The sequence below is a fragment of the Athene cunicularia genome (assembly GCF_003259725.1).
Source record: "Athene cunicularia isolate RWA chromosome Z unlocalized genomic scaffold, athCun1 chrZ_part2, whole genome shotgun sequence".
NCBI classification, from domain to species: domain Eukaryota; kingdom Metazoa; phylum Chordata; class Aves; order Strigiformes; family Strigidae; genus Athene; species Athene cunicularia.
The window spans coordinates 10,557,658-10,582,831 of NW_020799143.1; the positions used below are offsets into that span (position 1 = coordinate 10,557,658).

The 25,174-nt window shown below is 36.9% G+C and overlaps 1 protein-coding gene across 1 annotated transcript in view; it reads left to right on the forward strand.

The window, feature by feature from the left end:
* The first annotated feature begins 24 nt into the window (after window positions 1-24).
* Window positions 25-25,174, forward strand: part of LOC113490019 (contactin-associated protein-like 4) — a 234,238-nt gene continuing 209,088 nt past the window's right edge. Inside the window, exon 1 of the mRNA XM_026866169.1 lies at window positions 25-429. Within this exon, the coding sequence (XP_026721970.1) occupies window positions 345-429 (85 nt within the window). The 5' untranslated portion in view covers window positions 25-344. The remainder of the gene's footprint in view (window positions 430-25,174) is intronic.

A 25,174-nucleotide genomic window follows, 5' to 3' on the forward strand; every position in this document is an offset into this window, starting at 1 on the left:
TCCTACCTGTCGCCGCAAGGGGGGTCCGGCAGGCGCGGCGAGCGCGACGCGGCCGCGGTGCCGCGGCGCAGGGGAGTCTGGCAGCTCAGCCCCGAGCGGCTCCCTGGAACCGGAGGCGAGATTCTGGCTGCTGCTCCTCAGGGACTGCTGTTAGAGGGAAGGGCAGACCTGGAGGGGTGTGTGTATGCGTGAGGAGGTGCGGAGTGCATTCGGCTGAGGGGTCTGGTCCCTGGGAAGCACTGCGAGAAGAGGAGGCGGTGGAGAAGAGACAGGAGCAGGACTGTAGAACCGAGCAGCTGTTTCCTAATACCCTGGTTCTTTTGGCTGCGTCGGTGAATGCGAACATGGATTCTGTCACTGAAATCTTCTTGAAGCTGCTGTTTCTTCTGTGTGTCCATAACTGGCACACGGCGGTGGCAGGGAGTAAATGTAAGTATTGCATATGATTTAAAACTCAATCCAGAGTGTTTTAAAACTTCTGGGATATTTTATTTGTATTTAGAATAAATATCATTTTTGAGACAAATGCTTACTGCTTTGAAATCATGACAGCAAGTTGCTAGGCTGAAAATGTTCTAAAATCCTTCTATAGATTTTTGTCATTCTATGGGCAGAATATTGTTTATAAAGCTTACAGGCTAAGAGTATCTGAAAGCAGTATTTTACTAAGGGATATATGTTCAGCCCCATTTTCATTTTTGTTTTTCTGTTTGTAAGTGCAGCATTTTCCAATGAATTGTGTCTTACGTGGGAATAACTGGCAGATTTCTATTGTGTACTGATTCAGCTTGCTTTTTAGCAATTTATAATTTTGAAAGCTGGTATCTGCATCTCCTGAATTAAGCTGGCACTCAGATAACTCTAATGGACATTGCTGTGCAGTTCAAGAGCAGTACAAATGTAGCAAGGAAAAATGTGAATAGCAAGACTTTATGGTCTCTGCATTGATTGCTTAGGGAGTTTTATTCATGCATGACTAAAGAAGAAAATGCTATCAGTTCCAGCAGAAAGTTTTTAAAAAATGAATAATTCATAGTTAGCCAGTAGGGTCGTATTGCAAAATAAAGATAGTGATTGCAGTTTTAAAGGCAATCTGCTCTCTATGAGGCAAATCTGATATATACCTGAAAAATCTCTGTTTCAGTGTTGAATTAGATTAATGATGTTTAAATTAAAAAACAAAAAAAAAAAAACTTCTCAAGCAACTAATTTTCAGGGGGGTTATCATTCAGTAATAGTTCTGAGCTCTTCTTGTTCCATTTGATTCAGCCTCAGCAAGCTGAAGGATCTCATTTTGTGTACATGTGGTAGAACGGTAGCCTAAATGCCAGATGCTCATAACCTGAACTGAGCATATTTTCTCCCCTTCCTGTTAAGGCCTTGGTTGTGCATCACAAGAATGGGGAGGGCTGGAGCAATGCCTCTGTGGGAAGAAAGTACACGCCAAAGCAAGGAGGAATGTTCAGGAATAACCTTACAGCCCAGTGCCAGGGGACAGCTCCCTGGAAACATTTGAGCAATGGCAGAGAAGTTTGAAGTGCTCTATTGCTCTGGAGCCTAGGGTTTTGCATATGGATACTTTGTAAACTAAACATGCTCCCATGAGCCAGACATTCACACTGCAGCACCAAAATGATCTTGTGCTGTCATTCAGTAATGATATCTCATTTGATACTCAAGTGCATAGTGTAGCCCTAAACATGAATACTAAGTTCCTCTTGTTAAACACCCTGCTGCAATCCAGCCCCACAGCTTTAATTCTTTTCATCATTCTGCATTGTACAGTCTATGAATACATTCATTTTCACAAGACCATGATAATTGAATTGCACATTAATAGCATTTGGCACTATGCACAAAACTAAATCAGTTGCTTACAGGGTGGCACATTAAAACCATTGCAAAAAAAAGACTTGCATCACACAGCAAGGCAGTAAAGCACTAGAGGTCACTCTTACAATTTGGGAAGCAGGGTTGAGGAAAAGGCTCAATCTTTTTCCCAATACAGAATTATGAAGGATAAAACAAATCAGGCATGAAACACATTTACTACTGGCTTTCTCAAATACTCTTTAAAATCAAGCTAAACTTAATTACAGTATCACATGAGTGGCTTGAATGAACATATTTTTCACATACATTCTAGTATTTCTAAATGTATAGTATCTTTATTCATGAATAAATTTTAACTCATATGTCAAAACACTCATCTGAACTGAAGAAGTAAGAACTATCCCCGTGCTAAAGACAAGGAAAATGATTGTGGGAAGAGTAAATTAAATTATTTAACTCAAGAAGGAGTGAGTACTAACATGTGAAGGTAACTCGGTCAATCTAATGCATATTATTTTCAGTAACTAAACTGGAAAAAAATTGAAATCCCCTTTTATATATATAAAAGTTATTCTGGAAGTGAAAATTTCAGTGGGAGAGTTAGTTTGTTTGAAAAGTTGATCAGAAATTTAAATCCTTTTCAGTAGCATTTAGACAGGTAGTTCTGCTGTTGGCATTAATGTATTCAGATGTTTGTGAAACCAGATAAAGTTCAGTTTTCTTGCATGAATTTTCATGACTAGGTTGTTCGTTAGGCTGCCAATCATCAAGGAAAACAGGAATTTTTTTTAATTCTTCCTCTAAATTAATCTATTTTTCTTCTTTTCATTTTTTTTCTGTAGTATCAGATCCTGAATACCTAAGGTTTTTTTCCTTCTTCAGACCAGCTGACGTTAACACCAAAATAAAGACCTTTACACTTCAACTTGCAGTGTCACTGCTCATGTTACTAAGTCAGTTGTATAAAGAAAATTTCCTGCATCAAAAATTGGTGTGTTCAGAATTATTTCTGTCTTAAAGGAATCACAGTATTCCTCTTTTGAGTAGAATGGAGTTCTTAGGTTATCTGAAGGTGAGAGAGCCTATCATCTAGAATATGAAAGTATGAAAGTGTATTTCTGGGGTTTTATTTCGGGAGTTTTGGTTTGTTTGGTTGTTTATTTTCCCCCTAGAAAATAACTGACAGTTTCAACCAAGAGAGGTAATAACTGCTGCTGCAAACTCAAATCTTTTAGAAGTTCTGTGGTAGTGTTGCTTTTTGCTTTCCTATGCTTTCTTACTCCCAAAGAATTGTACTTCCAAAGCAGCTGAAAGGAGTTTGAAGGCACAGCCCTGAGTAAGTAATTGTGTTAGGTCAGGTGTGAGTTTTAAATGAAGGATTAAAGCAAATACTCCTGTAAGTTTTTTTTTTCACTGGAGCTAGGAAACATTTTTATTTTACTGGGAACTGTCTCTACAGCTGTAAATCAGCAAGTTACTAAATCAGCCGTTGAGAACCTGCCAGAAATTGATACTCTAGTAGGTGCAGTACCTTTTTTTTCAAACTCTCTAAAAGTGAAGTGTTGCACAAAACATAATTAAACCCTTTACACACATGAATTCCACTGTGACTAAAAATTATTAAGGATAATTTTGAAGGTGAATGGAAATAAAGAGAACAAATTAGGGACTTTCTATGTAAATTCTCACCTCTTTATATCTACTTTTCCTTGGTTAAAACTTGCCAGTTTAGAGAAGCTTTTATCAATTCTGATTTTTTTATTTTTATTGCAGTGATCATAGTTTCTATAAATGCATTTATTATTAGCACTGTTATTTTTAAATAACAGGCATTTCTTGCTAATGCTACAATAGAAGACCTACTCTAAAACTGACAGAGAATGACTGTTAATGATGCTGAAGTTTTCAAATAGAGTAGTGAATGATCACATACCTTGATTATATTATCAGATGCAAGTCATTGTACAAGTAATATCCCCAGGGAAGAGACTACTTTCTACAAGGAAAGTATTGTATCTTAATTTAGAAAATAATTGAATTCTGATGCTCATCATTGGTACGAAACAGTTCTGTAGACTGTTTGACAACTTTATGGGATTGCATTAAAAATACGCTAAAATGCTCTTTATCACAAACAAATTAAAATGCAGTTCTTTTACTGTCAGTTTGTGGTTGATATGTAGGGGAGGAAAAAGCCGAAACTTCCTTAATTTTCTTTTAGCCTCATTAATATTTATCTTCTGGTTATTATTACCTATCTCTGCTCTGAGATAGCAGTGGACATCCCATCAGAGGTCAGGCCATGTCTGGGTAATTATTTAGATAAATAAAACATACTGGCATCTCTAGTATATTTTACAAATTTTATTACAGTAACATCAAAAGCTCGCATCAGCATCAAATCTATACCAATACCAATGGAAAAATCTATCAACATTTATTTCAGAGTTCCAAGGTTGAGAATTCACAGAAAGGCCTTGGGTTGATTACACTGAGTATAATCAACAATTTGCATCCCATTGCTCTAGGCTTTCAAATTCCCATGAACATGTTTGTCCCTGAGCTCAGTCAGCAGGATGGATGGAGCAGATTTGGTCATGATTTATGGATAGTGACAGACACATAATGACATTCTTGAAGTGGGATAGAATCAACCATAAAAAGAAAATGCAGTAGGTTATGTGTAAAGTGTGTTGTCAGTGCTAGTAGTAACGTTTGCATTATGTGTTAGAATCTATTGTGTTTTAGTTAAGTACCAGTCAGGAGTTCCAGAGTAAACACTAACTTCTTCACATCTTGATAACTCTTCATTCATGGCTATTCTGCTTTCTTATCTTTAAAATATTTTCTGTTCCCAAAAAATTACCCTGTGTTTTGTTGCTACTTGCAAGTTTCAGTTTACTGTGCAGTATTGCACAGGATTAGAGCTCTCTTTTGTGAGAAAGTTAGAACTCTCAGTACTTTTAAATGTTTATTGCTTATAAGTTGCTCTCCACTAATAAGGTGATAACAGATGTGGGGGCAGTGAGATCCATCACCAGTTCAAATGTCTCTTCTTCACACCAATTTGCTAAGAATGATAAAGAAGTACCGAGAACTAAAATTAGTCTTGTCTGTTGGTGACTGCAGAAGTGCATGTTAACTTTATTTAAGATGTTTCTGAAGTGAAAAGTTGAAATTTACTCTTCCCTCTCAATTTTCAGTTGTTTTATATAGAGAAAACAAAACCACCAGTGACAATATTGGTTACACAAGTTTCTGTACAATTGCTTGGGTTTTTTTCACTGTTAAGTATGATTTAAGGTTAAATGTTTTGGTGGATTGATCTGAAAGTTTTTGAATATAAAATAGTTTTTGTAATTTAGAACTTGCAACTGTCAGTCAGGGCCTGTACGTGATTTTTAGTTTAAAACTGAAAAAAAAATGTGTGTCTCAGTATACTGGCATGTATTATATAAATGCCGTTATGACAAAAGCTGTCTTTCTAAACTTGAAAATACTATAAAATTTATAGATGCAGTGTAGTGTCATGATAAAAATTATTTTATTTATTTGTAAAAAATTATGCAGCTATAATGTTAGGGTTTTACAAATGGCAGTTAACTGAAACTTTAACTCTGCAGTGTTTTATACTTAAGTATTTAATGATGCTTACTTATCTGTTGTTTTATATATGTGCAAGTATAAGCATTACAGACTAATGTTTGTCAAAGGAATACTAGGTCTCCTTCCATCAGTTGACACCTATGCCAGTAACCTAGAGTTAAATCTGTGAAAAGCAGAGGAGCATTGGTGTCCAATTATTTTGCTTTTCAGAAGACAGGTTTATGTGTTTATTACAAATTGCTATGCTATTTCTTAGTAAGGAAAACAGTGTAGACTGGGAGGTAAAAATGGGAGGTAAAACAGATACTGTTTATTTTCTACTTAATTAGTATTTTCAGTGCAAGAATTTAAAAATGATTGAAATCCTAGAAACTTCTGACATTTTAAGTAGATTAAAATCAGTAACTACAAAATTATTACTTAAATACCATACTCACTTAATTGACTAGTGAAGAAAACTACCTCTAGGGTTTAAAATCTCGGAAGGTAGAGAAAATATATGGTTAGGAAATTTATCCAGCTGGGTGGCAGGACTAATTACTTTTTTATTAAGTAGATCTTGTTATTTGGTTATGATCAGGAATAAGCTATTGCATGTTCCTTGCTGTTAGAGTTCATGTTTGTTTTTTTTTTCTATAATAATTTTTTAGCAATTAATGTATTTACATATGTGGTCGGTAGGGAAAAATATATTAGAAACAGTATGTTGGAATACTTGAATTTATTCTTATTACTTAGTACCATTCTTTATTCAGCCAATAGCTGAAGATCTTGCTCTTTTTTGGATGTTTATTGTCTGTCCACTTTAAATAAAAAGTGCTTTTCAAAACTTAAGTTATTCCTAAAGATGCAATTTTATAAAGATTTTTTCCTGATTAATTAAAAATTTGCCACCAAAAATCTCCAGCTGTATCTGGTTGACTTGTTCAGAGTTACTTTAAAAATACACCTTTAAAGAAAATACTAAACAACAACAACAAAAAATGAAGTCTCATATGTGGTTAAACAGGGTACAAAAAATTCTATTACTCAGATGCCATATAATCTAATAATCAACCTTACTAGGAGAGGAAACATAGTTAGTTATTACTGGAGAAGGTCTAGAGCAGAGGTTTTGAACAAGACAGCAATAGTAAGATCTTCAGAGGGTAACATGCACTATAAAAGTGATGCTGTAGACAATCTGAGTTGCATATGGGAGCCTGGATCACTGTGGTAATTCAACTGCAGCATTGTGCTGTATCCTGTATTACATTAGACTGGATGTGCTCAGTGTGGATACTGTGGAATTTTCAGAAGGTTTTGAGGAGAGAAGGGAAAGATTTTTTTCTTCAGGATTACAAATTATGGTAGAGGTCATATGATGTTTACTGCTATGCAGTAAAAAAAAAACCAAACCAAAACAAAAAAAAACTAATTTGAATCTGGGAGAAATTTTGAATTAGAAGTAACTATATAGGAGCTGCAGAAGGGAGATTTTTCCTGAATTTTCACTGATTCATTTATTAGAAAATACGCTTTATTTTTGAGATACATGATGAACTCTAATGGCTTCTGCAGAGACAGGAAAATCGGAATTTATGTGTATAAAATTAAAATTCTGAAACTTGGATGTTTGCTTCTGAACTAGCAAGGTCCTTTTTTAGTCATATGAAAGAAAAAGTAGCTCTTATAGGAAGAAGTCATACAGAAGATGGAAGATTAGCTAACTAGTATAAGGCGATTTTCAGTGTAGAAGTGCTATTTGTCTCATCAGTGATTGACTCTGACTCTAGATAACTAGACCACCAGGCTTTATAGACCTCAAAACTTATATATATAAGTTCCAGTTCCCTGAAAATACTCTGAATTAATGTTAGAAAAAAGGTATAGCAAGCCATACTGACTGCCTTGTACAGTCGTCAGCAGCTATACCAAATGCATTCATGTGTGGTGTTACAGCTCCCAGAGTATCCCTTGCCTATCTTTGGGTAGGTGGGTTCTCCTTGATTTCCTGAGGGTTAAGGCTGCTGCTGTTGAAAGTCATAGACCAGAGGGACTAAGTAATAGTGAGAGTGTCTTTCACTCCTGAAATGAGGAAATATACAGGTATTTTGACTGTACACAATGTTCTGGTAAACTGAAAATCTCATTCATTTAAATAAGCTGGAATTCTGTGTTCTACCCACCTAAGACAGTCTGATCTTTACACCCCTTCAAAAAACCATGATTAAAGCTCCTTTTTAGCCCCGATCTTGTCAATACATGTTGGGGTTTTTTTGCTTCTAAAGCTAGCATAGAGTGAAAAGAGACTGTATTATGAAAAAAAATCAGCAGAATACTACAGCATTTCTTTTCATAAAGCAGTAATAAACAAGATAAAAGTATCTTGGTACTTTTATGCTTATTTTAAAGCCTTTTTTACTATCCAGCATCTAATGATGGTTATAGACTGACTTTTATACAAGATAGTAAGCCCTTTTATGATCCAAGCCAGCAAACTATGTCTCTCACTGTAAATTCTTTTCCTGATCAATGACAGGATGCCTATCTGCTTTGCAGCTGTCTAGTTTGCAGTAGTTTTGTAATCATGATGAGACTGACTTAACTTTATTTTTTTTAGAAAAAACCCACAATATTTAGTAACTAAGATTTTTCTTTTATTATCAATGAAGAACAACACTGCATCTCAATGTCCTTGTTCAACTGAAGCTCCTGGGGAAATAAATGAGAGCTTTGCCTAAATAAATATTGAATAAAAGCTGCAGAAAGAATGAAGTGAATATTCATTCAATGGTGATATGCTGCATAGTTTGAATATAGCTGGTCTCTTTATTTCTTTTCTGTGTACCATTTTTTTCATTTTACCTTGTTTGGAGGGCTCAGATACAGAACTGTGTAACAAACAAGAATTACTTATTTGTCCCACTTGACAAAAAGTAAATATGAGGAGAAAAAAGACATTTAGAATTTTAGCTAGTTCTTGTGGTTAGGGAATTTATATGCCTGCAGTGAAAAACTGCTGCTCTGTTTTACTGAGCCAGTGGAGATATTTTTTTTTAAAACCATCAGGATGATTGATTTTAATTTTCAGGGTTGAAATAGCCCCTCAAGATACCTTCAGGAGTATCCAAATGCAGTGGAACACACTAAAGGTTGCTGAGCTCTGCCTTCCAGTTGACAAGGTGCATTGCAGTAACTGTTTTATCAGTCTGAATGTGGAATTTGTGGGGGTTTTTCAGTTGCACCATGCCAGTATGCTCTGCAGCTCCAGTGTACCCTGCAGTGATTACATTTCTGTCCTCAAGCAAAGTCTGTCTCAGGAGCCACTTTTCCACAGAGTAGACATGTCCTCCAGTAATTAAACTGAGGACAGATCTCTTGGTGAAAGAAGGGAACATGAAACTTGTTTACAAATACTAACCCATGATTTTACCTTGTTTACTCTTACATAAAACATCTGTAAATATAAATATATGTCACTAAATGTGTTTCTCCCCCTGTAAAATAGGAAAAACAGAGCCATGGTGGTTTGTGGTCTCATTTCCTCACATACTTTTGGGAGCTCTGGATGACAGTGATGAGCCTAGCACAAGAAGAGGACTATGACAGGGTTTTGCTCATGGCACGGTGCTGTAAAAATGTTATTCTGACTTCAGTAAGTAATTAAGTAAAACAAAATGCAAAAGGAATTCAGTGATAGATGAATCATCTACTAAACCTTTGTTTGGATTCGATAGCTCCACTATTACTATCTATAACTATCAATGTACTTTTTTGGCTGGGTGAAACTTATAGTGCATATAGCAACAAAAAAGTGTAAAACTGTCAGATGTCCTAGGCAGGTTAAAGGTAACTATAACACTCTCCTAAGGAAGCTTTTAAGCCATGTTAGGAAATATGTAAGTTTCTTTTACAGAAGATCACTTTTTCCCATCTACTCCTCGTCTGTCGTTAATGTGCTTTGGGGCATGATGACTTATTTCTCTATTTTCTCGTTCCTCCCTGAGGGCTCAAAAAACTTCATCTGTACTCAACTGTAAACTTGTTTTGAATTTTGTGAACTGTGATTATCTCATAGATCATTCTTGTGCTATGTAGGTGTGCTTTACTGTATCCTGATTCGCTCTTCCTGGGCAGGAAAAAAACATAAGAGAGAGAGACTGGGGAAAAAAATTATAAATGTCCAAGTATCAATATGCACATTTCCACGCTGTCTGCAATGAAGGGTTCTTATGTTTGAATCCTTTGCAAATTGTCTACATGTAATTACTGGCTTGATGTAGCCTAGAAGTGGTATATAACCTGTGAGACTGACCCAAATTTTGAGCAGTGCGTAAGGGATGGATTCAGTTTCACTAAACTTCATCTCCTTTATCTTTAGGATACTGCAGTAGAAAGTAAGCTTTTTTCACCATCATGTGTCATGGGGGGTGGGGGGGGCAATCTATTCTTTTCCTTCTTCTTTGATCTCTGCAGTGATTACTTACAAATATTATAAGGGGGGGGGCAGTAATGTATTCTCTGTAGATACTCTTAGGTAAGAACAGATAGAGAAATTCTAACAATTCTATGATCTAACTCTCACCTCTAGTAAAGTGTGCATGTGTGATGGAGGTATGAAGGGGGTAGTTTCTCTTTTGATGTTTCTAATATATTTTTGTAATGTCTCAGTGGATGTGTTTCTAAGATACTGCCGCAGGTGCTGAAAATGTATGCTGAGTGGAATCAAATTATGTCAAGTTTCAGTGCGTGGTTGTGCATACTTGAACATTCTAGACTAAAAGGTGTGATTCAGAAACCTACTGATGAACTAGTATCAGTAAACTGATAGTATGATGGATCATGATGTTTTTACTTAGGAAATTCGGAGTATGACATTTATATTTACATGTTTGTTTTTATAGTTAGTTATAGCTATTTGTATCCATATCTTGCTCAATGTTTTAACAGCTTACCAGAACCAGATTTTGTTAATGAGATCCATTTTTCACACCTGTATTGTTGTTTGATAGTAGTAGAGGTATTACTATTTACTGATTCCATATATATTTAATTATTTATATTATTTTTGCAGCTTTAATTAATGTAGAAGTACATTTGGAAAATGATGTCTGAAGTTGGATGTGTTTCCTTTTTTCAGTCATTCAAGTTGGATAAATATAACACAAAATAATCTTAAACCTGGAAGACACAAACTCATGAGGATTTTGAAATGTTCCTGTGATCTTTATCTTCCTACCCTGCCACTTGCCTGTAGAGAGGTGTGCGTACGAGAAAGCTGTGGTGAAGGAGTTCCTCTGACTTTGCAACCCCACTGCTAAAACCATGTTAAAGCCACATGCAGTAATGGATGGTTTCAGTCAGAAAATCAGTTACTGTTTAGTGCAAAATCCTTTTCCAGAACAGAACACTGTAAAATACTGAATGTTTCTTAAACTGTGATCTCTCATAAAACATGACCAGGTAAATGACCGGTAAATGGCAGTGGGGGGTAAGCACTCAGTATGTTAGACACTTAGAATATAAATAGTGGTCTATTTTATAGTATCCTTTAATGTCTGCCAGATAATTCATTGTCATTTTTGCCATAATTAATCTTTGTAATCACTGAGAGAAGAAATAATATGCCACATCATAGTACTATCTGTATTGGAAGATGGACTTTGTCATGGACGAATTGTGTTATTCCTTCAGACTGAACAGAGATGGTATTTTCAAAGCCTAACTGCAAGACTCAAAAGAAAATCATTCTTTAAAATAGGAAGTGGTGCTCTTCTGCTGGTTAAATTACTGTTGGGGAATTTTCATTGTACCCCTTGTAGCTAATTGAACACATTTGTACTTAAATATAAAAAGCAAATAAACAACAAAAAAAAAAAAACCCAAACCAACAATGCATTGAGCAAAATCCTGTGTCAACAAGTGGGGTCTAACGAAGTCTGCAGAGATGCCTCACGAGCAAATGCCTTAAATATGCTTGCAGCACCAATCCTGTTAGTGCTTGCATAGTGTGCCCCAGCCTGCCCTTGGGTCTGTCCCTTGGCCCAGCTCTGCTACCCAGAAGTGGCCCCTGAGGGCTTGCTCATATTCCAGGATGGCTACTAGTCAACAGAGAGTATTCTGACATTTTGGCCCCCAGCCTTTTCAGTCCCTCCTGCAGTTGGGCCTTCATGCCTTCCATGTGAGATCATTTCTGAGTTACAAATTTACCACTGCTGAGCAGTTACAATTTGAATTTACCCTTCACTACTTTTGTACTTGTGTAGCTTTTTAGATCATTTTTTAAACTCTGAAGTCTGATTTTCAGGCTCATATATTAAAATAGACTGACATACGATACTGCTGCTGAATATCTAGAATGTGGACATGAGCAAAACATAGATGTTCATGGCTTAGTCTTCTGTACTTTCTAAAGAAAAATTGAAGTAAAGAGTGATGCCGGGCCGGATTTTTGGAGGACATGAAGATTCATTCATTTACTTAGAAATACTTACTCTTTCTTAATATGTAGAAAATATGAATAGAAATGTTTTCAGCATTGGCTTTTTTCCCTTGTTTTGTTTTGTTTGTTATTTATTTGACTCAGTTTTAGGTTTTTTTCAGGGGTGAAGTTTCCTGAAATAATGTTACATGATTAATTAAAAGAAAGGTTTGCAGATCCCGGGCTCTCTCAGTGACAGTATTTTGTAAACCCCTTACATTTCCTTTTGCAGACATCAGAAATTCAGATGCCAGATTGTTTCTTTTTACCATGGCCTCATTTTTCTCCCTGGCAAATTCTCCAACAGTTGGAATTATCCCTATTTCCGACATGTGGTTTGGCTGCCAAGACTGGCCTTGGCTACTCTGCTCTTTACCTTTTCTTAGTGTTACTGAGAAATGTGGAGCTTTTGTTGTGATATGAGTGGATGGAGATAGATCCTTCCAGCTTGTAAGTCTTGCGTGTATTTGAATATTTGAAGCAGCAATTCATAAGAAGGGAGGAGCCTAATAGTCACTTAGAACGTGTACTGCTGATCTGTAACCCATCTTCTGTTCCAGAAAATGGGTTTATTCACAAAGCTTGTTTGTGCATGCCTACACTCTGCACGTACAGTGTTGTTAGCTCCTATAGTTTTTATGCTGTCTTTTGATATCATACACCTTCTGTGAAGCTCCAGTATTCAAAGAGTTGAAGAAAATGAAAGCTTTCCAAGGATTCTTTTAAGATCTAATATTTGTAATTGTGGAACAGAGAACAAAAACATTTAATGAGTTACCTAGCAAAGGCATGAACAATCTGCATGCAGCTCTCAAGGATTTTAAGTGTGGGTCCTGTTTGGGACTTCCAGTTCTGGCTGACAAAGGAAGGACTTCAGGAGGGACCTAGCTGATACCAGCACCTGCAAAACAGTAAGACCTTTTAAATATATTGAGTGAATTTTTCCCTTATTTTGAGTCTCAGAGTGCTGTGCATTTCAGCTATTTTTGATTTTTGATTTGACAATTGATTGTAGTGTCAGGAAATTTCTGTCCTTATTGTGCAAAATCTGGGGAAAAAAAAAAAAAAAGAAAGAAACAAAGAAAGAATTATTTCATTCTCATGAGTTAAACTTCATAATATTTTAATGCATAATATCAATTAACTCTTTGGGCTGGCAAGATTGTGCTTGTGTACTTACAAATCTAGATGTAAAAAATGATTTTGCATACAAGTTCGGTGTATGTGATTTTTTTTTTTTTAATAATAAATCATGATTTTTACATTTATCCTGCCTAAGGAAAAGGCAGGATAAATTTAAAAATATATCCTTGCTTTTCTGAGTAAGTTTCAGAGTTAATTTTAATACACATTCAGAGAAAAGAAAAATGCAGAACATCTCTCAGAAATATTTCTGGAGGGTTTTTTTTAATACCTCATTCACAGTTACTGTGTTTTGAGTTCACATCCATAAGAACTGATGCATTTCCAAATGACAGAAAGCTGCTTTTTAATGGCTCTTTTTCTCTTATTTGTAGCAGTTTTGACCATTTCTTGGTTCTTTTATGTCACACCATTGAACAGAACCATTTTTCTTTTAGTGAAAACACTGGAATGTGTCAAAATAGGAGATAAACAATCGTGACAGGTAGGAAAGGGCTGATTTTTATTAAGACTTCTAGTGGCAATTGGTGTTCTCTTTATTAGATTGGTGGATTCCATTTACAGGGTCCTGCAGAAGTCCAGATGGAAAGCGTTCCTGATTGGTCTCTGTGGGATTTTCAGAGCAAGGCAGGTTATAGAATATGCTGTCACTGCATGCCTTCTGTAGGTGACAAGTTACAGAAGCTATCAAAGCTGTGCTAATAACCAAATGCTAAGTTTTTTTATGTGTACTGGCAGGTATGTGCTTCACCGCATTTGCAATGTTTCTACTTTGAAGAAGAATATCAATATTCTGTTTATTCCTTCTGGTTTAATTATATTTTTACATAATTATAACAGAAACAGGTACCATAAAGTTGGACTTTGTGTGGTGTCTTGTCTTAGTTTTTCATGTTGACCATGAGCTTTCAAAAAAAAAAAAAAGCCAAACTAGCCTTTTTTTTCATAAATTTTGTCTCAGGTCTGCCTGTATGTTTTAGAGAAACTGAGTAGACATTCCTGATTATGCAAGTGCTTGGTGGTATGTGTAGAATAACTGGTTCCCTTCCCCTGTCCAATTCTTTGTCATTGTCTTTGCCCCAGCAGAGAGTTTCTTCTGAAGTTAGGTTATGTAGAATACAGTTCTGTTGTAGATACCACAACAGCAAGTGAAACTGTACAGTTGGTTTTTGACCATGTGGTACAATTTCAAGAGTCCATTCACTTCAAAACCTCATCTTGATATTTATGTCTTTGGTAGTGCCATATTCAGTCAAAACCCCCAAAACAGAGCTGCTTCCCTCACCACACCACCTGTCCCCTGCCATCAGTTTAAGTCACTGATCTAATAGCAAGAATCACATGGTCTGATGTTAATGTTAGGCACTGTCCTGAAGAGAAAATTAATAGATAATGCATTGCTAATTAGGGCAGGAACATTCATTGTAATGACAAGATCAGCTTTATTTTAATACCGGATAAATTAATAAATGAAATTTAGTGTTTTTCTAGGCACCATGCTATGATAGGAAATCATTCCATTTGTTTTCTTTAAAGGTGTGATCACTTACAGTATTCCTGGATGTCTGGGCTGCCTATTTGAGCCCGTTGTGTGACTAATGCACCCCATTTACTCCACGTGGCATCAGTTGTGTGGTGTGTAGAGGGGACACTCCCTCCGAACACCCAGCCCAGCACTGGCAGTCGGGGTGCCAAGAGGAGCTGTGCTTCAGTCCCAGTCACCTCTGAAGCAGCTTGAACCCCCTCCTATGCTGCCAGTATCTCCTTTTCGGTTGGAGTGTAGCGGTCCTTGGATCCTCCGTATCCGACACCAAAACCCCAGAGGTCGACCCCGAGTCTCCCCTGGTGCTCTCTGCCAGAGACTCCAGGTAGGGCCATTCTCCCCAGCTGCAGTGTAGAGCACATTTTTATCATCTTGCCCTGTTGGAACTGTCCCAAGGGCTACTGCATGAATTATGTCCTCTTTAATTTGCTCAAAAGCTTGCCATTGCTCCAGGCCCCATACAAAATCACTCTTTTTCTGGTCACTTGATAGAGAGGGCTGACAATCTGACTGTAATTGGGAATGTGCAGTCTCCAAAAACCCACAACACCCAAGAAAGTTTGTGTTTCCTTTCTGTTAGTCAGTGGGGATGTAGCTGTTATCAATCACCTCCATTGGAATCCAGTGACATCCATCTTGCTATTTTACTACTAGAAACTGTATCTCTAGTTCAGGTTGCTTACCTCACTTTATGGCAAAACCGGCTCTCAGAAGGATTTGGATTACTTTCTCCCCTTTCTTAAAAACTTCTTCTGATGTATTACCCCATACAGTGATGTCATCACTGTACTGTAAGTGCTTTGGGGCTTCACCCTGTTCCAGTCCATGGCAAATGGTGGGACTGTGTTTCCACCCCTGGGGCAGCTGATTCCAGGTGTATTGGACAACCCTCCAGGGAAAAGAACACTGTGGCCTGCATTCTGCTGCCAGAGGGATGGAGAACAACATGTTAGCAATATCAGTTGTGGCGTACCACTTGGCTGCCTTCAACCCTAATTCATACTGAAGTTCTAGCATGTCTGGCACAGCAGCACTCAGCGGTGGCGTGACTTCATTCAGGCCACAATAGTCCACTGTCAATCTCCACTCGCCTAAATTAGACTTTTGCACAGGCCATATGGGGCTGTTAAAGGGGGAGAGTGTCTTGCTGATGACTCCTTGGCTCTCCAGCTGATGAATCAGTTCATGGGTAGGGATTACAGAGTCTTGACCGGTGCGATGTTGCCGTTGGTGCACTCTTGTAGTGGCAGTTGGCACCTGTTGTTCTTCAACCCTCAACAATCTCACAGCAGAAGGATCCTCTGGGAGACCAGGTAACACAGACAGCTGTTTAATTCCTTCTGTTTCTGAGGTAGCTAAAAGCCCACCTTAAAATACCCTCTTCTTAGATAATCTATGCCAAGAATACATGGGGTGTCTGGGCTAGTCACAATGGGGTGTTTTTCCCACTCTTTTCCAGTTTAAGCTCTCCTCAGCCTCCAATACAGTCAGCTGTTGAGACCCCCCTGTCACTCCTGAAATACAAATGGGTTCTGATCCTTTAAAATGTGATGGCATTAGGGTGCATTGAGCACCAGTGTCCACTAGAGCCTTACACTGCTGGGGGTCAGATGTGCCAGGCCGTCTTATCCACACAGTCCAGTAAACTCGGTTGTCCCTGACCTCCACCTGGCTGGAGGCAGGGCCCTCTGATGTTGGTCATAATACCTGCTAACGACAAATGGGTTAGTGTGATGTGCACGGGCTTCAGTCTCATCTTGATCACTTCTTAAGAATACAAGTCAGAAGTTCTTATAGGATCGTGAGAAAAGTCAACCTTTCTGCTCTGTTTGGGAAATTGATTACTGGAAATCAGAGCAGCATTTCTCCTAAAAGAACCCTGTTTTGTACTTATACTTCCAACACACATACCCACTCTTCGAGGAGGTAGGTAGATTTTCTATCCCATTTCTTCATGTCTTCCCCATAGTTATGCAGGCGATGCCACAAGTTCCCCCATGGTGTGTACCAGTTCGCTCAAGCAGAGAAATGATTGCTCCTAATAGCCGAGATCCAAGTCCATGCAGGTGGGAAGTAGGATATGTCCTCTTTATATTGCTGGAATTATTGAGATAATTTCTCCACAGCTGCAATGAGGGGGGAAGAGAGACTTTATTCATATTGTAGTCAGCGAGCCAGTTCATCCACTGTTGGTCCCTCTTCGTCTCTCCAGTCCATTACTGCTAATGCACTGGCATATGGCGATGTTGTGCTCCGTACAAACTTCTGCCATGTGAGCCTGGTGCCTTGGACCTCATCTGGATCTGTGGGTAGTTATGCATTGACTGGGTCACATGGCTAGCTCCTTCAAGCATTGAGATATTTTCTCCATAATGGTCCACTTACTTGGATGACATACAAAATCATCCTTGAAGGGATACCTCTCCCTCACACTTGACATGTGTTGCCTCCAGAGACTGAGATTTTGTGTCTTCTTTCAAATGGCTTTGTCAATGCCCCCTTCCTTAGACAGGGATCCCAGCTGCCTGGCTTTCTTGTCCTTTAGTTCCACTCTACTGTCTCCGCTATCTCAGAACCACAGCAGCCAGGTAGTGAGTTGCTCACCTCGACGGCAGCTGAAATCTTTTCTTATGTCTCACAACTCACTCAGGGATAAGGATCAGGTGTCTATCGCTGGCTCTGCCTCCTTCTGTTCTTGTGGTGGGCCTGGTTCATCATCACCCTGTAGACTGTGAGGGGATTTTCTTGTGTATTTCTTCTGTATGGGAGCAACTGACACCGTCATGGGTTGGTTCTCTGGTTCAGCTGCTCCGCCTGTCCTTGGGATTGTAGTGGCTGCAGTCTCTGTTACTTGGTTACCTTCCTCTTGAGGGTGCTGAGCAGTGTTTAATAGCAGTCGGTAAGCATGTTGCAGTGAGCTGTGCTACTCTGGAATTACCCGGCTGACAACATACTTTTACCAAATATTTTACCAGTTATTCAGGATTGTGCACCTGTTCAGGAGTGAAGTTCCAATATACCAGAGGTGCCCACTGTTCTAGGTTCTTTCCCAAGCTACTCCACACCTTGGAGTAGGTTTCCAAGTGATACTCTTAAATAATTGCTTAACCCTGAACAAAACCTGAACCACATGCAGGAACACACTGGCTTCTAGCAGTAAGATGACCGTGTTAATGTCAAAATTCCAAGGATATTTGAACTCCCCGATTTCTCAAACAGAATTGTAAATAGCCCCAGGGCCAATGACTGCACACTATCATTGATGAACATCATATAGTACATACAACAGAAACAAAATCTTAACCCCACTCTCACAGAAGGTGAGCAACAGTATGGGAAACACATATTGCAGATTAAGTGATAAGATCTTAAGGAGCCAAGCAATCAGCATTTATCACGTATTGTTGTTATCTCAAAAAATGTCACTGCCCCATGTTGGGTGCCAAAAACTGTTGAGATTTGAACGCAGCTGTCAGCCAGTCATCCTGTGGCCGGCCATTCACCTCCATCCTCCTCGATGAAATAGGGGAGGAGCAAAAAGAAGAAAACTCGTATGTTGAATAAAAAGAAATACTTTACTAAATATAATAAGAGAACAATAGTGAGTCCAGAAAAAATGGGTAGAATGCAGGAGTGTCTCACCAAGTGTGGCGACCACCTCCCCCAGCAGCGACCCAAACCACTAGGAAACCAAAAACCAGAGAGAGAGAGCCCACTTTCACTTATATACACCGAGCATGACATCACAGGCTCAATCAGTCCTGATGTGGCCCTCCAGCTGTGCTCCCTCTGAACCCATGGATAGTTAATTCTATCCTGTCTGGAACCAGGACAGTGTATCACATTTTGTTAAGCAGGCCAACAAAATAAGGCAAACAGCAAAGCACAAACCTTTACCTATGCAGTGATATAAACAACTGTGTGTCGAAATGTGAGGAGGCTGTGCTGAGTAGAAGCGTTTAGCGAGGGATTTTCTCTCCATCAGCATGCAAAGACAGATTTCACTGAAAAGGTTGAAGAAAGACTAGAAAACTACAGCCAAGAGAAAAACGGATTAGTTCTGTCAGACAATGTGTACTTTTCAGAAAAAGGAGCCTGTAGTTGTGCTATCTACTGTACCTTTGAGATTTCAGTGTTCACCAAGAGTTTAAGATCTTACCATCTTCAGCCTAAAATGATCCTTTTATTTATAGTTTGAGTAAACAAAACCGTGGAAGTCCTATAAAATTTTCATTCTACTGAAAAACTGACATACTGATAAGAGGTGTGAAAATTTAGCTAACAAAGTCAGAGTTTTGTGGGTTGGTCTCATAACTACAAAGGCAAAATTCTCGAACTCCAATCTTTTTTTATTGAAAAAAAGTGCAGGCTTTATTCTGCAAGTAGACTGCAGATTAAATTATGCTTCAAAAAAGAAAAAGTGGAATTTATGAAGATTCTTTTAAAATATTACTCATCCATTATTTTACCTCAATTATAACATGAGGGTAGTGAAATAAAGACATTTTTCCTTTCTTACTTTTCTGTCTCTTTGATAGAACTCATCATAATTTTGCAGTATTATACTCCAGGAATAATTGGAAAGATCCTTGTGTATTATCTGTATTTTTTTATTTTTTCAGATAGGCAGACTGATTAGCTTTATTTATATTATACTCACATAAATGTGATAGTGTTAACCATCTAAATAAAGTAGTAACTCTACAGACTGATTATCCATGTGTGCATCCATTGTCCCTCAGTGGACTACAATTATAGCACAGTTGTAAAATGTACGTGGTCATTAGATGTAAGCTGTTGTTTTTCATTAGAAGATACATTCTTAAAATTCTAGATTTTCTGTTTTATATGATGTCTTGGGTTCATCAGTATATTTTATTGTTTTGTAGGGTATTAGTTCAGTAGAATTCTATCATTCATCTGAGAACATTCAAACAGTAGTCATTAATTTTGTCTCCTGTCCCACTACTTTATTTTTCCTTGTGACTGTGTAATGTAAAATGTGAAAATGACCTGTGACAAAGGAACTTCTTCCTTTCTTTAAGTCTCCTAATACAGAGTGTATAAAATAATGGTTATTTTCTGCTTTCTTTTTCTTGTCTGTCCAAATTGTTTAGGGTTGCAGATCAGATGCTACCCACTACCACTGGCCTACAAGTAAATTCTTTATATCCATATCTTTGAGGATAGGGTGTGGATTTGTAATCCTTCATATTGAGACAGCAATTGAATGTGATGAATTTTAAGCATCCACTTGCTTTTTCACAGTTGTTCATAGTAGTAGGTAAATTTATGTCATTTTTGACTGACTAATACACTTGAGTCATGCCTATCTAATGAGCTGCTGGCTTGAGCTGAAATTCTTGTTATATCCTGTCAAGTATATGACCTTGTTCTTTCTAGTGCCAGATTTTATTCCATTTCTGTTAACTCTGTCATCATGTAGTCCATTCTTATGTTATCTTGATTCTGCTCAGTATTGATGACACCTCCTAATTTTACAGGTAGATGAACTCATAAACATATCTCTTGTTTTTTGTTTCATGGTGTTAATGGAATTAAGGACTGTGTTGATTCCTAGACCATTCATTTTCATGTGGTTTGATTCTCCCCTTCTCAGTATCTCCTGCTACTATTTTTCTGTCCTCGTGCAGTATGTAGATTCTTTTCTTTTCTCATCTACTCATGAATGACTAGCAATTTCCTGTGTGACAATAGATAAAATCAGCCACTGATTTTCAATCCAAAAATTGGCTGTGATAGAAAACCATAGTTTGACATGATCTACATTAGGTAACCTTTGTTCCATTTGATCTAGTTTTCCATTTACTTTCATTTCCTTAAATAGTCTTTCCATTCAGAATTGTTCTAAAGTCTCACATATTATTGAAGTCAGATTCACAGATTTTTACTGCCTGCTTTGCACCCTTTCTACCTTTCTCCTCTTCTCCATATTTATACTGCACAGACTATTGTCCAGTTATTCACTATCAGTGCTCCCTGAGAGTAGTTTATGGTCCTTGTTTCTGTGACTATGGTATCTTGTATCAGGTTTTCAGAATTCAGGGATACTGACTTTGTTCTGAACACAGCTGCGGTGTTATAATCTACTGCTGGGTTGTTTTGTTTTGTTTTGGTTTGGTTTGGTTTGGTTTGGTTTGGTTTCATTTGTTCACGTTATCCATCCTGCCTCTATCCCTGGAATCAACCACATTTCTAAAATATTTTGAGAAAGATTGTTATATAAGTTAGTAGCTAACATCAGGTTTGAGGAGGGGCAAAGAAATTTCACATTTAATATTAAATGTTTTCATACTTCAAGAAGAAATGTCTGTTACAGAAAATAGAATGTCTCATCAATAAACATAGGCCCACTGTACTTGTTAAACATATGTGTTTACACAATCATGAACATTAAAAGATAAACATGTACTCAGAATTCATTCTTAAATTACATCTGTTGTGGTTTAGGCCCTGCCGGGACCCGAGAACACGTTGCTGTTGCCCCTCCCCCACCCTCAGCCTTTCGGGCTGGCAGTGAGGCACAAACCCCGGGTTAAAATAAGAAGAAATTTAATACAACAGTGTGATAAACAATCTGAACAACAACAGTGGCAATGATAACAATAAACAGCAATAACAGTGAACAAGACAAACGACATACAGAGAATTACCGCAAATGGTCAGGGAACACAAAGTTGACGCGTGGGTCCCGCCACCAAAAAGCCAAAGAGAAATTAAAATCAAAGTTTCCCACCCCTGGACCTGATGCCAGCATGGTATGAATAACCCGGCTGGAGATCCCTTCCCCCTCTCTCTCTGCTGGGGAAACTTAACCCTATCCTAGCTGAACCAGGACAACATCATAAAATGTAAGTGGTAATGGCAGATAAATTTTTAAGTAATATGAATTTATGAAATATTTCTGGGATTATTGCTTCTCAAAATGCTTTGCATATACTTAATTTTATATTTGCTTTTTATTATAAGGGAACAATTCATTTTAATTTTGTACTATTGGTTCTTCTTTTCCTTATTTTCTTAATCTGGTTAAATCAAGTATTGTACCTGAGCTGCTACAAGTCAATAAATACTTTGAATTTAATAAAAATACCTAGTAAAAATAAAGACCATTACCCCTCAAAAACAGATGTAACACAGCAGTGGGTTCTGTCTAAATTCTAAATGTGTTGTGCCCAATAGAAGTGTTTTAGTTGTTCTAGTATATTGTTTAAACGCTTGTTTTTAATAATTGAAAATACCTCTCCCTTCAAAGTTCCCTATAGAGGGTTTTTTGAATATTATTGATTTTGTTGTAGAAGTTACTGATCTATGCCACTAAGCCAATTAAGTCTTTTTAAAATGTTACATGGAATCTCATCAAGTGTAAAATTTGATTATCTCTAAGTATCTGTGTTTGTATGTCTTGCCATAACACATACATTACTCACTAATTGCAATAGTAGTATATAGACATTTCTCTATATGAAGTGGGAAAATACTATGTTTGTCTGAAGCAATCCGCTATTGAATCTCTCTCAATATGTATAAACTTAAAAGAAAATAATTAAATTGTGCTACATTATAACAGTAATGGCTCATCATTTTGAATAAATACAAGCAGTTAAATGTAATGACTGTTTTATGGAAATTACTTTGGCTCATTCCCAATTTTAGGGTACTTTTGTTATGTAAATTTAAATAACTTTTAGCTAACTATTGCATTAAATAACAGTATGAGTAGTATAATAGAACCTCAATTAATTAAACTTTAAAAAGAATTGCCAGTGGATTGTATTAAAATATATGTCTTATATGACATTCAGTCCAATGAGGTAACTATCCTGAGATACTGTTTCTTTGCTATTTATCTTAGATAATATTGGCAGGATGACTGTTTCTCTATTTGATTTGAGATTATATTTGGTTGTTCATTTACATAGAGGAAAATATTAATATTCCATAGTAACCCAGTGCCTTCCAAACCCTGAAAAAAATAAAGGAACAAAGAAAATAAACCTAATGATACTGTGTAATTGACTTGGTCTTTTACCAAATTTCAAACTGTAAATTTTTGAGACTTCTGTGAGGAGAAAAAAGTATTTTTGCTTTGTCTTCAGGCAGGACTCAATCCCTTTTCCTTATGATCACAAATATTTTAGGACCTCTCCTGTTCTTGAAATTTGGTTGAAATTAGGAAACAGAATGAAGAGTTGGACAAACAAAGGGGATACAAAATAGTCATATATGCTCTGTGTATATATATATATATATATATATATATATATATATATGTATATAGTTACACAGTTGTTATGCCTTGTTTCTTTAGGGAACCAAGTTAAACTGTGTGTTTCTTTCTTCATGTACATCTTTTAAGTTCTTGGATGAATTGGCAGAAAATAACAGGTTGCATAATGCTTGGTTTGCTTCATTTGCACCCTCTGGTATGTCTCAGAATTTCTCTGAAGGCAAATGTATTGAAGGCTGACACACTCATATGGCACAGTAAAGGGTATTGTGAACTAGGTAGAATAGATATAAATTGAGTTTTGGTGTATGTGTTGTACCAAAAGAACATGGAAAGGATAAGCCTCTGGTACAAGTCCTAAGTGCAGAAAAGAAGCATCCTGCCTCTGACATTTTGAAATATATCTATCTAGAGCAAATGTCATCGAAAGTAAACTGCACAAGAATATGGGCAGAAATTTTGCTGACTAGTTCTGCTTCGATGTAGCTAAATAAATGTAAGTCTGAGATTTTTGTCTTGTTTGCTGTTTGTTTTTCCTGTAAAATTATGGGATTGCTCTGAAGGAGAATCTCATAAATATTGTGAAAAGAGCAGATAGTTTCTAGTTTCCTGATTTCAGTCATGCACCATCTCCATCTGAGAGCATCAGCTTTACAACTGAAACAATATTAAGCACCAGGCACTTTTTTTCTTTTTTTTTTTCCCCCGAGCAGGTACTACTTTTTCCTGCTTGAAGACAACAGGGCAAACATATTCTTTCTGATATATTTGATTCTAATTGACCTGAATAGAAGATTGCAGGCACACAATTGAAATGCAAAAGAATAGATTTTAGCAGTCTGACTTCAGAGGCTGATGGGTTGCTATTGAAAAACAGCCCTCCCAGCCCAGGTGACAGGTGCAGATGAAATTTACAATTCTCCTAACAACTCAGGTGGAGTTTGCCAGCTCTGTTTCAATTTCATTTCCTATGAAAATAGATGCTGGATCTGAAAAAAAAACCCAACAAACAAACAAACAAACAAAAAAAAAACCCAAAAAACCACCACAACAACAAAAAAACAGAACCCAAAAGGTTTTAGAATGATTACCTGAAATAAATTACAAATACAATGTAGGCTGCCATGACAGTTCAGGTAGTTTCCTTCATTCATAATATATTTGCTTCACAGACAGAGAAGCCAATCACTCTTTCTTCAGGGACTGAATTTTTAAACTGATTTATAGGGTTGGGTTTTTTTCTTCTTTTTCTTCCCCATTTATTTTCTCTAGTCATGTAAGTTTATTTATAATCTTTGAGGATAAAACAATGTCAGTGAGCTAAATATGGCTTATCTTTAGATAGATAATCCTTGAATCTGATTGGGAATTTTGGGGTTTTACCTTTCTAAAACTTGAATTTTATTTAATTGGAAAAAGTGATTGTTTAATTTTAATATTAGCTTTATATTAATTCACCTTAAGTCAAATTTCTATTGAACAGAAATATTTTAATCACGGTTTTTTTACCATTCTAAGCTGTTGTAAAGTCTCATGATGCTCTTAGCTACATTAGTGCTTACTTTTTTTGCTAAAGAGTATATAATATAAAGCACTGTAGTCTTCATTCTAACTAGGCATCATAGAAGAGTAATCCACTAAGAAAATCTGACAAAAAACAATGTGGATGTGTAAACTACTGCTCCCAGAAGCTGTTGTGGGTTTTTTTTTCTTGTTTCACTAAGATTGGGAATTACGGATCTTTTAATTTCATAAATACCTTTCACCCACAGTCAGTGTAAAAAAAAAAAAGTCCAGAGAGAGAAATACACCTATTTCTTTCTTCATTCATTTTGTTAATCTAATAAATCCTTCTTGACATGTGTAGAACAATACAGTTCAGTCAGACAGGATTTGGATGAATACTTGTAACACAAGAATTATCAGATGATAAGATCATGTTCTGCTATTTTTATTTAATACAATATTTATTAAAAAATCAAATAAAATACTAGCCTGCTAAGAAGATTTCATTATTTCAACTGAAAATATTTTTTTTTCCTGAGAATCTGAAATGGTTTTATGGAAGCATGACTTCTTTTATTTTTATTTTTTGATACAATAATATTAAACTTGTTTACTGTCTTTAATGATCTTGCATACTTTTTTTCCAAAGTACTCCAATTCCCTAGATTTGTAGTTATTCCTGCATTAGAGCAGATAGGGCCTGGAATCATGTGCAAGAGACACAGACCTTCTCTCAACGTTTCCATGAAGATTTTTGTGGTCAGCTTGTTTATTGACAAAATGGTTAAGAAATATGAGTTAAATTTTTTTTATATATATATATATATAT